The following is a 12,689-nucleotide window of genomic DNA, read 5'->3' as shown; positions in this document are numbered from 1 at the left end:
GCTTTATTAATTTCCTGCGCCTTCTATGTTTTTTTATTTTAGTCGATACAGAAGCAGGATATTTCAAAGAAAAATGCACGTTGCGGAACTTCGGCGAGGGATGGATCGTTGTGTTATGTAAGTATTTCAATTTCGTTGAAGTGTCGTTTCTAATATCATGCATTAAGAAGTTCTTGCTACGCTGCCTATAATGTACATAAATTTTCAAAGAAAAATTTCCCTTATGTAATGTTATCTCTTTCTAGGGTTCTAATTTTTGTGATTTTAAATTTAAAGAAGAAGGTAAAATGTTGGCGAAGGAAGGAACCATCATATTGCCAGAAAGAGGAGAGAACATAAAGTTGTGAGAATTAGAGGAATGTGTTGAACTTACAACGTCCTTGCGGCGTAAAATACTTCTGCAGGAATGTATTTCATTACTGATTCGATATTCGCCTTATGCCATGAAGTCGTCGTTGGAAAGCATTGAACTTTGTGACACGAAACAGTGATATTGTTAATAGTTGATTGCAAAGTAGTAGTTTGTAGAAGAGTAATAATTACATTGCGACTTCGCTAAAAACACAGAATGCTGGTTTGATTTATGAATGTAGAAATGCGAATGCAATAGTGTGCTTAAGGCGTGCATTCAACAACTAAAATAAAGATGTAAATAATTTTTAGAACATTCCTCGTGGAGTAAAAGCTATCTGGCTAGAAGTAATTTAAAACTTGATTAAATAAGTCTCTACCGGAACAAAACATTTATTTGCAGTGCTTACCGGTTTCGATCAGAATGTAATCATCTCTTCCGACCACCTATAACATCATGGTAGGCGGTGGCGGTGAACAAAACAGGCGTTATGAATACACGAACCTCAACTCCGCCGCCTACCGTCATGGTATAAGTGGCCTGAATATGGTCAATTCTGACCGAGAGAGGTGAGCATTGTAAGTAAACGTTTTGTTGTGGTCTAAAAAACTAAACTCTGCCCGAACAGGGCATGAATGTCCAACGGCACCGACCGGCCGCCGTGTCATCCTCAGACCACAGGCCCGCGGATATGGAGGGTCATGTGGTCAGCACACCGCTCTCTCGACCGTATCCCAGTGGCTTTACTTTTCAAACAAGTAGCTCCTCAGTTTGCCTCAGAAGCGCTGAGTTTCATTGCAGTCTGAACTGTTTTTTACTCCGTATTTGAAGTTTATGCATGGCTTAAAATGTTGTTATTCCACAATTAAGTTCATCGTACAATAGATCTACCAGATCGAGCGAGGTCGTGCAGTGGATAGCACACTGGGCTCGCATTCGGGAGGACGACGGTCATAATCCGCGTCTGACCATCCTGATTTACGTTTTTCGTGATTTCCGTAAATAGCTTCAGGCATAGGCCGGTATGGTTCTTTTGAATGGGCACGGCGGACTTCCTTCTCCACTCTTCCTTAATCCGATGGGACCAATGACCTCACTGTTTGGTTCCTTCCCCCAAATCAACCAACCAACTAACCATTGCCATCTACAAGGCAGCCAAGATGTCGATCTACTAGTAGCTAGTCCCGAACACGAAGAAAGTAGAATCCGTTTTCTTATTTTTTAATAAAATAAAAATCAGAATTTTTATGGATGAGGATTATGACATCAAAATAGCGTTCATACCTTGAGACATGACGTTACAGCTAATATGGCCGGAAGACAGTGATTTGTTACATCGTGACACTATATGACGTATCTTTGAAAATAGTTCCAATGCCGAATTTTCCACTTTTTTAGCAGTGGTACACTTAAATCGAGTCATCTTGTGTGAAAATCTATGATTTACACTTACGTAGCAAATAATTTTAGACGGATCAAACTGTGGAAGCCCTAGTTATCAGCTAGGTGAACCGCCTTCACAGCACTGTTACGTTCAAACAATACTTCGCTGTCGATATCGGCTCTAGATTAACCCTTCCTGAGCCGCAATTGTTTCAGCTGATATTGCCGCGCTGGAGCAAACGAAGTGGAACGCGCCGCTGAATAAGCAGAGCTGCACAGCCACGAGGTGGTGCAGCGCCGTGCAGTGGGCGCTGCTACGGAAGTGTGTGTGTGTGTGTGTGTGTGTGTGTGTGTGTGTGTGTGGGCTGCGCTTCCGCACCCTACGCCCTAACTGCATCTACGTCCGCTTTTGCAGAGCCGACGACGGAGATCGTGGGCGGTCCGGACCTGTACATCGACCGCGGCAGCACCATCAACCTGACGTGCGTGGTGCTCTTCAGCCCGGAGCCGCCGGCCTACATCTACTGGAGCCACAACGACAACGTGAGTACACCGCTGCCTGTCTGCGGCTGCTCACAGCACTGCGCCGCATTTACCACAGCCGCGCGCCGTCGCCGTGCATTCTGCTATACGGCGGAGCGGGGGAAACTAGTTGGAGAAATGTATCCATTCTATACTACAATTCAGGAAAATATTGGAGGGTCCGACTGTCAGAATAGACGGTTCACCAGTTCTCCGACGACGTGAGACACGCTACCTAGGAGTTATCATTGATGAGAAGTGGAGTTTCGGAAAACACATTGATACTGTCATCCAGAGAGCCCTTCAGATATTGAATAACCTCAGTTCAATAGGCCATAAAAGATTCCATCTTCCTCCACACCTAATTAGACTCTATCATAACCTCAGTTGTGGGCTATCTACATCTACATCTACATCTATACTCCGCGAGCCACCTTACGGTGTGTGGCGGAGGGTACTTATTGTACCACTATCTGATCCCCCCTTCCCTGTTCCATTCACGAATTGTGCGTGGGAAGAACGACTGCTTGTAAGTCTCCGTATTTGCTCTAATTTCTCGGATCTTTTCGTTGTGATCATTACGCGAGATATATGTGGGCGGTAGTAATATGTTGCCCATCTCTTCCCGGAATGTGCTCTCTCGTAATTTCGATAATAAACCTCTCCGTATTGCGTAACGCCTTTCTTGAAGTGTCCGCCACTGGAGCTTGTTCAGCATCTCCGTAACGCTCTCGCGCTGACTAAATGTCCCCATGACGAATCGCGCTGCTTTTCGCTGGATCATGTCTATCTCTTCTATTAATCCAACCTGGTAAGGGTCCCATACTGATGAGCAATACTCAAGAATCGGACGAACAAGCGTTTTGTAAGCTACTTCTTTCGTCGATGGCTCGGGAGACTGGGCGCACAGGCTCACGAGGGTTGTGCCCGCCATGGCAGTGAGAAGGGTCCAGAGAAGCATGGTATTAAGATCTGTGGGTGCCTATAGAACATCTCCAGGAGGGCCCTATTAGTTATAATGGGGCTCTGCCCTCTGGACATAAAGATAAGAGAGCAGGCGGCTTTGTATTGGGCAAAAAAGGGCAATTATGAGAAGATCCTAGATATCATGGGTATTAGGGTGGGGGTTAAAAGAGAAATAAGGAAAAGAGGGGAGGAGCTCTGGTAGGAATCCTGGGAAGCAGAAGAGGCTGGACGCAGAACTTTCCAGTTTATACCTGATGTAAGGGAACGCCTGGAACTGAAATACTTTGAGCCTACTAGAGGTTTGATCCACTTTCTCACTGGCCATGGACCCTATCCGACATATTTATGTCGATTTGGGAAGAGGGATACACCTGCGTGTGACTGTGGCAATCCGGAGGGTACACCCGAGCATGTAGTTTACGAATGTCCCCTCTTCAATGATATCGCAAACAAGCTACAAGAGAGACTACCAAACTATGACACATACCAACTACTCAGACGAGAGGAAACTTTTCAGACGTTAAACACATTGGCTAACAAGGTATCTCGAAAAGTCCTAGCTGAATACTTAAGAGAGATACATGAAATAATAATAATGACAATAAACACCGATTGCGTCCAAGAGCCCTATTCCCATGCCGCCTGTGCGTGGACTGGCCGACTTCATCTCAGTTGGAATCCGCCACGTGCAGGATTAGGGGGAGTAGGGGTCAACACCACCGACTGTGACATACACCCAATAAGACGTAGGATAAGTTAGTTTGTAGGACTTAGTTGTAGGCTGTTACGATAGGAACTGCAGCGAATTTAACATCGAGGCCTGCCCAGTGCCAGGGGCATGCTCTTCGGGATTAGCTCGAAGAGCAAGGCAGATCAACTAGGTTTATATCTTTTCACTGGCACACATGTGGCGCTGCAGAATATATACAGATTAAAGTAGACATAGGAATTAGGTATAAACAGTAGATGTTAGATATTAAATGCCCATTGTTGTTAATAACTGTAGCTCACTTATTAAAACTAAAACTAGCTGCAAACTTAACGTAAATGTATAACTGTTACGACCCACTAATGTATTAAGGAAGTGGGTTAACTTGTATGATTATAATGGTTTTGTTAATAAAGAATTTTTTTTTTAAATATTGGAGGGCCCTTTTCCTCAGTCAGCATATAACAGACGCTGAGAGCCTGAATGGTAGAACTAAATTTTTTCCACTACTGAGAAATGAAAGGTTTTGCATATCATTTAATGTAAATTCATGCTTTAAAATAATTCGTCATGCTTAAGGCTTGTTGACTGGACCCTTTCTGATCAGTTAATTTTAAAAAAAAAATAACGTAAAAATAAAAAAGGAATAGTTGTATGAGTAGCTGTGACCATGCATTACACTCTGCATGGATCGCAGTATTTCTTTTGAGTTATTTTAGTACGTTCCTGGATACAATATATTTATGCAGTTGCAGCGGCAAGACGAGGTAAGTTGTCTGTTGCGTGCAGAAGCATTGCAGTATAATTGTTAGGAGACTGAAGTGCAAAAGAAACTGGTGTAGAAATGCGTATTCAAATACAGCGCTATGTAAAGAGGCAAAATACGGCGTTGTGGTCGGCAACGCCTGTATATGACAACATGTTTCAGTTGTCAGATCGGTTACTGCTGCTACAATGCCAGGTTATCAAGTGAGCTTGAACTTGGTGTTACAATCGGCTCACGAGCGATGGGACACAGCATCTCCAAAGCAGCGATGAAGGGGGGGGATTTTCCAGTACGACCATTTCACGAGTGTACCGTGAGTATGACGAATCTGGTGAAACATCAAATCTCCGACTTCGCTGCGGCCAGAAAAAGATCCTTCAAGAACGTGACCAACGACGGCTGAAGAAAATCGTTGAACGTCACAGAAGTGCAACTCTTCTGCGAATTGCTGCAGATTTCAATGCTGGATCATCAAAATGTGTCAGCATGGGAACCATTCAACGAAATATCATCGGAATAAGCTTTCAGAGCCGAAGATCCACTCGTGTACGCTTGATGACGGCACGGCACAAAACCTTACACCTCGCCTGTGCCCGTCAACACCAACATTGGACTGTTGATGACTGGAAACATGTTGTCAGGTCCGACGAGTCTCGTTTCAAATTATATCGACTGGATGGACGTGTACGGGTACGGAGACCACCTCATTAATCCATGGACCCTGCATGTCAGCAGGAGACTGTTCAAGCTGATGGAGGCTCTGTGATGGTGTAATGGGACGTGTGCAGTTGGAGTGATATGGGACCCCTGATACGACTAGATGCAGGTGATACGTATGTAAGCATCCTGCCTGATCACTTCCATCCACTCACGTCCATTGTCCATTCCGGCAGACTTGGACAATTCCAGCAGAACAATGCGACATCTCATACTTACAGAATTGCTCCAGAGTGGCTCTAGGACACTCTTCTGGTTTTGAACACTTCCTCTGGCCAGCAAATTCCCCAGACGTGAACAATATTGAGTGTGCCTTTCAACGAGCTGTTCTGAAGAGATCTCCAAGGTTTCATACTCTTGAGTATTTATGGACAGGCTTGCGGGATTCATGGTGTCAATTACCTCCAGCACTGTTTCAGACATTAGTCGAGTTCACGCCACGTCATTTTCCGGCACTTCTGCATGCTCGTGGGAGCCATGCACGATATTATGGAGGTGTACCAGTTCCTTTGCCTCTTCAGTGTATTACAGTTACTACAGATATTTTAGTCACTTGTACAACAAATACCTTCTTTTTAGTCCCTAAAAGTTGGAGTGCAGCTTTTTCCTCTCAGAAATTTACTCGTAGTGAAATGTAAAGTGGTACAAATCAAGAGATTTACCATTCTTTTTAAAAACGTTTTGGTGAAGTGGAACATTTGAGAAGGAATAAAGCAATACGCTGTCTTTTAATCTCCATTATTGCAAATTGTTTATAAAACATAAACATAATGTGACACAGTAAACGTAAGTCTGCCCTTATTGCTCACGTTATGCACTTTTCTCTCACAAGTTGAATTAAAATAATGACATTCTTTTTGTTAATTACTAGGATGCTACCTACAGAGTCTACCTATAGTTCAGGAATGCGCTCATCTACGGATTATAAATAAGTTGTTGTTAAGAAATGTCGAACTTTCTTAAAACGTAATTCTTGTCTTGCTGATATATGAAGAGTAACAGTATTGTGAAAAGGAAGCTGCTACTCAACTTATAAGGGATATGCAGAGCCGCGAAAGGACTGTCAGAAATTAGCTTTGCGCCAATAAGGCCTCTGTCAGATATAGACAACACAAACACACACACAGTCACACAAACGCAACTCAGACACACACACATGACCACATGACTGCAGTCTCTGGCAATTCAGTTGAGACTGTGTGTGTGTGTGTGTGTGTGTGTGTGTGTGTGTGTGTGTGTGTGAGTGAGAGAGAGAGAGAGAGAGAGAGAGAGAGTTGCGTTTGTGTGAGTTGTGTGTGTGTGTGTGTGTGTGTGTGTGTGTGTGTGTGTCTGTTGTCTATTTTTGACGAAGGTGTTACTGGCCGAAAGCTGATTTGTGATAGTCTTTTTGTTCTTCCTATCTGCGACTCAAGATCTCCTCCACGAAGTGAGTAGCGTCTTTCCTTTTCATAATATTGTTATAGTCTATCCTGGATTTTCCATTGTTTGATATTTGGACTTTATAATGGAGCATTCTATTTACTCCATTTCACCGTCCGCAACATCTTCCTCTGCCAAAGGGTCAACATGTCCAGGTACAGATACCTGAGCCGACCTAGCAGTTATCACTTAGTTGAAGAAAGCATCGTTCACCGGAGGGCAGTGATGTATGGAAGAAGCTTCATCATGTATTTCCTTTTTACCTTGGTGAAAGGTCGCACAGCATTGTTGAGAGGGATGAGTTTTATGGTTGTTGAGTTTAATGTGTGACATCACAGCTCGATTCGTGTAGGCTTTAATCTGGACTTCAACATGGATGCATACTTCCCTTATAAAGACAATTTCAGTATGTAGACTAGAGGACTTCCCTCACCGACACACTTCATTCTGGATAGAGAAACATTAACTCTTCGGATATGGGGCTTAATTATGACAGAATTTCTTTAAAAAGAATCGGAAAATGCTGTCCAAGAATTATTAAACAATATGCAAAACGGTTTACTATCATTGCTTCACTCATTTTTCTAAAAAGATCGGAAAGTCGCTTATTTTATAGGTTTAACTGAGAAGAATAGACTCTTACAGTATGAGCTTTATACTACAATAAATTACATCATTACAGTACAAAACCAACAGGGAGTGTTTAAAAAAAAACATTTCCTCGTATTAAACATCTTTAGAAAGCAAAGTTATTTAAAGCAATCACCGATAAAAAGAAAACACTCGCTCACTAGGTGCCTGGCTTCCTACTAAGAAGTTATTCCACCGCATCGGTAACCTAAGGGGACATGCAGTGCAAAATATGTGGTCAGTAATAGGGAATAAGAAGTTCATTTTTACATCTACATTTACATACATACTCCGTAAGCCACCATATAGAGCATGATGTGGGGTACGTTGTACCACTACTAGCCGTTTCTTCCCTGTTCCACTCAAAAAGCAGAGCAAGGGAAATGCGACTATCTACATACCTCTGTAGGACCCCTAATTTCTCTCATCTGCGTGGACCTTACACGAAATGTACAATCGTGGACAAAACGAGCGAGGCCCCTCGCCTTTTCGTTATGCTGGTCCGCACGGCTTTGAAGTCTGCTACGCAGCATAACAAACTATCTGAACTTTTTTAGACTGTTTTCAATAATTTGTAAGACTATATTAATGCTGATTAGTGTGTTAAACACAACACGTAAATTTTAGACAGAAATGAAAGAAGAAACGCTAATTGGTATGAACTGTAATAATAAAAATGATTTTCAACTTATCGAGATAACATAACTGTTTTATTAAGACAAAGAACTCCAGATCGTTACGAATTAGCAAAATATTATCCGCATTCGGTCGCGAAATGGTCTGTTTCAACGTTCAGACCAGTCATACTGGATTACCGTTGCTGACCTACCATGAAAGTGTGCAAATTTAGCAATGCTGAAGATTCATAACGAAATTCAGTTAAAAATCATTCAGTGCCACACTTAAGTCAATTCCATTATTGACAGAAGCGGAAAAAGTAGGCAGTAACATGTATGAAATTTACGAGAATGTCATACAGACATCCACAGGGCGCCAGTACAGAATAAAGGTAGCGATAAAACGTATTAGGGGCGCGAGAATTTCTTAAAATTGCTTTACTGATATTTTACCTGCCTCCTTCGAAATTAGAACCGAAAACAAACCAGACTTTCTTTCACTACGCTAGCAGACAACCCAGGCAAACAGCCTTCTATTATTACCCCAGACATGAATAAGCCGGCAATTTCGCAATGAAAATGGCAAAATGGTATGCAGTTTCTGTTGCATAGAGCTTTCTGGACTCAAAAACATGAATTTTCTACCTTTATGTCACCGTTTATGTGACAATTATTCGGGATGTTTATCGAAATAACAACATACATTTATTAGCGAGTAAATTAAGTAGGATAATTCTGCACCACCCCAGGAAATAAACGGCTACATAGCTGCCAAACGTATTCTACACTGTTTCGAATCCTCCACTAGTCTCGCCACAGCCAGAAAACGTTCATTATCCGACGTATTTCTTAAGCTAGCTAGCAATGGGAATGTTTGCACTTCTAAAACGCGGTGGCAATAATGATGGGATTTGAATTATCACGTGTATAGGCACATGTATTTTCCAGAATGAGATTTTCACTCTGCAGCGGAGTGTGCGCTGATATGAAACTTCCTGGCAGATTAAAACTGTGTGCCCGACCGAGACTCGAACTCGGGACCTTTGCCTTTCGCGGGCAAGCGCTCTACCAACTGAGCTACCGAAGGTTGGAGACGAGGTACTGGCAGAAGTAAAGCTGTGAGTACCGGCCGTGAGTTGTACTTCGGTAGCTCAGTTGGTAGAGCGCTTGCCCGCGATTGGCAAAGGTCCCGAGTTCGAGTCTCGGTCGGGCACACAGTTTTAATCTGCCAGGAAGTTTCACATGGATTTTATTTGCATTCCTGCAAACGTGATTTGGATCGAAAGCGTAGCTACGATTAATATGCTGATGTATCCACTGCAACTAGAACATTTCGAATAAAGAGTAGGGGGTGTTATTAATGCGGCCCTCATCTTTAGTAACTGTCGTAGCTCTTTTCGTTGTTAGGATTTCGTCACCCAAACCGGTAAAAACGGAACCCTACTAGTATCACTTTCTTGACCGTCTATCGGTCTACCCAACCCTTAAAACCCGTTTACCTCGAGAACGGGTAGACACAATAAGCGGAAATGTATCTCACTTCTTGCGGTAACCGGTCCCTTGGTGGTGTAAAAAAAGTGAGCTTCTATGTCAACGCAATCTAAAGATACGGCCGTTCATGTAAAGAAAATATGCGTGAAAGGTCAAGAAATGGCTCCAAGAACCATGCTACCAAACTGCTTAAGTCATCAGCCCCTAGATATAGAACTACTTAAACCAACCTAACCTAACACTCATCCATACCCGGGAAGGATTCGAACTGATGGCGCAAGCAGCCGTGAGATCCGCGACATGACGCCGTTGAAAGCACGGCTAACCTGCGCCGACAAGCTGTTAATATCATCTGATGTTGCTAAAAAGTTATTTACTTCTGGTGAATGATTTTCTGTGCAGTTCATTTAAGATAGAATAACTAAAATATATTTGATGTTACGGAAGACGAAGGACGCCGATTTCATTTCCCTCTCTTTACTTATGATGTTAGATTCACAATCTGAGCTTACTTATTATCCATAACTACACTTTAGCGCCACAGAGATATGTGAATGCAACACATTGGCTTATACTCGAGGTATTTCGTTTCCCATGAAGTGGTGGCAGACAATGCTATGTCGTCTTCGAAGCGCGAGCTTCGTCAGTGCAAGATATCTCAGCACAGCTGAGCGAACGTTTTCTTCCTGCTGCTAGTCTAATGGACAATGGCAATACTGTAGAATACTTTTGACAACTATGTGACCATCGATTTACGTTCGTGAGTGGTTCATAATTATGTTAGTAAATTCACTCGATATTTTTATGTTCTTTAAATTACATTTGCTACATGATTCGCATTGAAGACGTTGAAAATGTATGTTATTTGGCCCAGGAAGCACGTTCCAACAGAAACTGATGCTTACATTGACATTTATGTTGCGAATCAGTCGTCTTACCCATCACATTGATAACGAGGATCCTCGGTCCGTTTTGCTACAGTTGTTTCATAGCTTACAAGGTAACCTCCCCATCGCACCCCCCTCAGATTTAGTTATAAGTTGGCACAGTGGATAGGCCTTGAGAAACTGAACACAGATCAATCTAGAAAACAGGAAGAAGTTGTGTGGAACTATGAAAAAAAAAAAGCAAAATATACAAACTGAGTAGTCCATGTGGAAAAGAGGCAACATCAAGGATAGTGTGAGCTCAGGAGCACCGTGATCCCGTGGTTGTGTGGAACTATGAAAAAAAATAAGTAAAATGTACAAACTCAGTAGTCCATGCGCAAGATAGGCAACATCAATGAGAGTGTGAGCTCAGGAGCGCCGTGATCCCGTGGTTAGCGTGAGCAGCTCCAGAACGAGAGGTCCCTGTTTCATGTCTTCCCTCTAGTGAATAGTTAATTTTTTTATTTTCAGACAATCATCATCACACGTACTGTTTATCAACAAGTGTAGGAAATAATCATACAAATGTTCGACAATCGTTCGATCCCTTAAGGAACTTTCCGATTCCTTACAGTTTGGAAAATATTCATTGATCTTGTTATTGAAGTCGCGAGCTATATTTGCTGGATTCATATTGCCCACGGAATACATCTCACGTATTTAATGCACTCTCGTCCAAAGTAGCGAACAGTTAACTGCCAGCCAGGGAGCCTCGTTAGCAGGAATACTCTCTCTTCCGTGTGCTGTAGACGACTGACGTCGTGTGTTTCGATGTTTGTTTATTTTTAGCGTCCCCATACTAGGGCGCAGTTACCTCGCATCGGACGGACAGATAATAATTGTCTGAAAATAAAAAAATTAAACTTTTCACTCGAGGGAAGACTTGAACCAGGGACCTCTCGTTCTGGAGCTGCTCACGCTAACCACGGGATCATGGCGCTCCTGAGCTCACACTCTCCTTGATGTTGCTTATCTTGCACATGGACTATTCAGTTTGTATATTTTGCTTTTTTTTCATGGTTCCACACAACTACTTCCTGTTTTCTCGATTGATCTGTGTTCAGTTTTTCAAGGCCTATCCACTGTTCCAACTTATAACTAAATCTGAGGGGGAGGGGGGGGGGCCATGGGGAGGTTCCCTTGTTAGTGGTATTGTGTGTTGGTGGCGTTGCCAGTTTACATACTGTGCATGTAACACACAATAAATGTGTTGGATGCCTCCTGTGATCAGTTTACTTCAAAAACGTTTGTTGTCATCGTAATTCATGTAACTGGCTCTTCGACTTTTAATCTGACAATTTGTGGAAGAATTGTTTACCTTGCTAGTCCTAGTTTGAAACATTGTCTGACAGAAAACGTAGGCATGAAGGAGTCAGTAAAAGCAATTATTCGCTATTATAGCAAGCTTTTGAATCCACTGGACACTTGAATTCTCTATATTGATTCTGAGAGTTTTGTTATTTCTATTGTTATTTACTGTCTCAGTGTCATCCGTGAGAATAAAATCAAAGGCAGTTGGATTAGGTTCCTGATCTATAAACTATGATTTAATATTCTGCGCTGCTAAATAAATTTTGATGGTTATATTCTTTACGTAAAACAGAGTATCGGTTTCAGTTCTAGGATTGACGATAAACTTCAGAAATACAATTGCAGAATAGAGGCATATCGATTATGGCTCCTCACCATCAACAATAGATATTACCCATAGTTTCGTATTTGCTATTTGACCGTCGTTACCCTTTAGAGACCAACCTGATCTTTCCACAATGCCATTTTTGACTTGCTTCTTAATATGTCCTATAACTACAGATTTATTGAAAATATTAACTGTTAAATACGCTATTCCACAAATTAAAAACTTCCAGTTATTCTTCATATCTTGAAACTTACTACCGTTCACTTTCACTGAAGAAAAGATACATAATAATAACATGAAATCAAAGATTAGAATGTCAAACCATAGTGTGAATGGTTAAAATGAAATGAACTAAAAATCATCTTCTTGTCTAAATCACGTTACTGTTCCAGAGAACTTCGGCACCTCTCAAAATGTTTTACACCTCTGATGTTTGGCCATATGTCGACAAATAGTGGGTCTCATGGTACAGCACTGTTTAGCCGTCACAAAATAAAGCCTCAAATATCAGTAAATAAAACTATTCTTCTACTGTTGCTCCTAATCGCA

The 12,689-nt window shown here is 42.0% G+C and overlaps 1 protein-coding gene across 1 annotated transcript in view; it reads left to right on the top strand.

The window, feature by feature from the left end:
* Positions 1-12,689, top strand: part of LOC124623028 (zwei Ig domain protein zig-8-like) — a 566,694-nt gene that overhangs the window by 272,081 nt on the left and 281,924 nt on the right. Inside the window, exon 4 of the mRNA XM_047148820.1 lies at positions 2,151-2,278. Within this exon, the coding sequence (XP_047004776.1) occupies positions 2,151-2,278 (128 nt within the window). The remainder of the gene's footprint in view (positions 1-2,150; positions 2,279-12,689) is intronic.

Source organism: Schistocerca americana, chromosome 7, assembly GCF_021461395.2.
Source record: "Schistocerca americana isolate TAMUIC-IGC-003095 chromosome 7, iqSchAmer2.1, whole genome shotgun sequence".
Taxonomy (NCBI): Eukaryota; Metazoa; Arthropoda; class Insecta; order Orthoptera; family Acrididae; genus Schistocerca; species Schistocerca americana.
The sequence above is the reverse complement of the archived record's forward strand: the minus strand, read 5'-3'. Positions and strand labels throughout refer to the sequence as shown.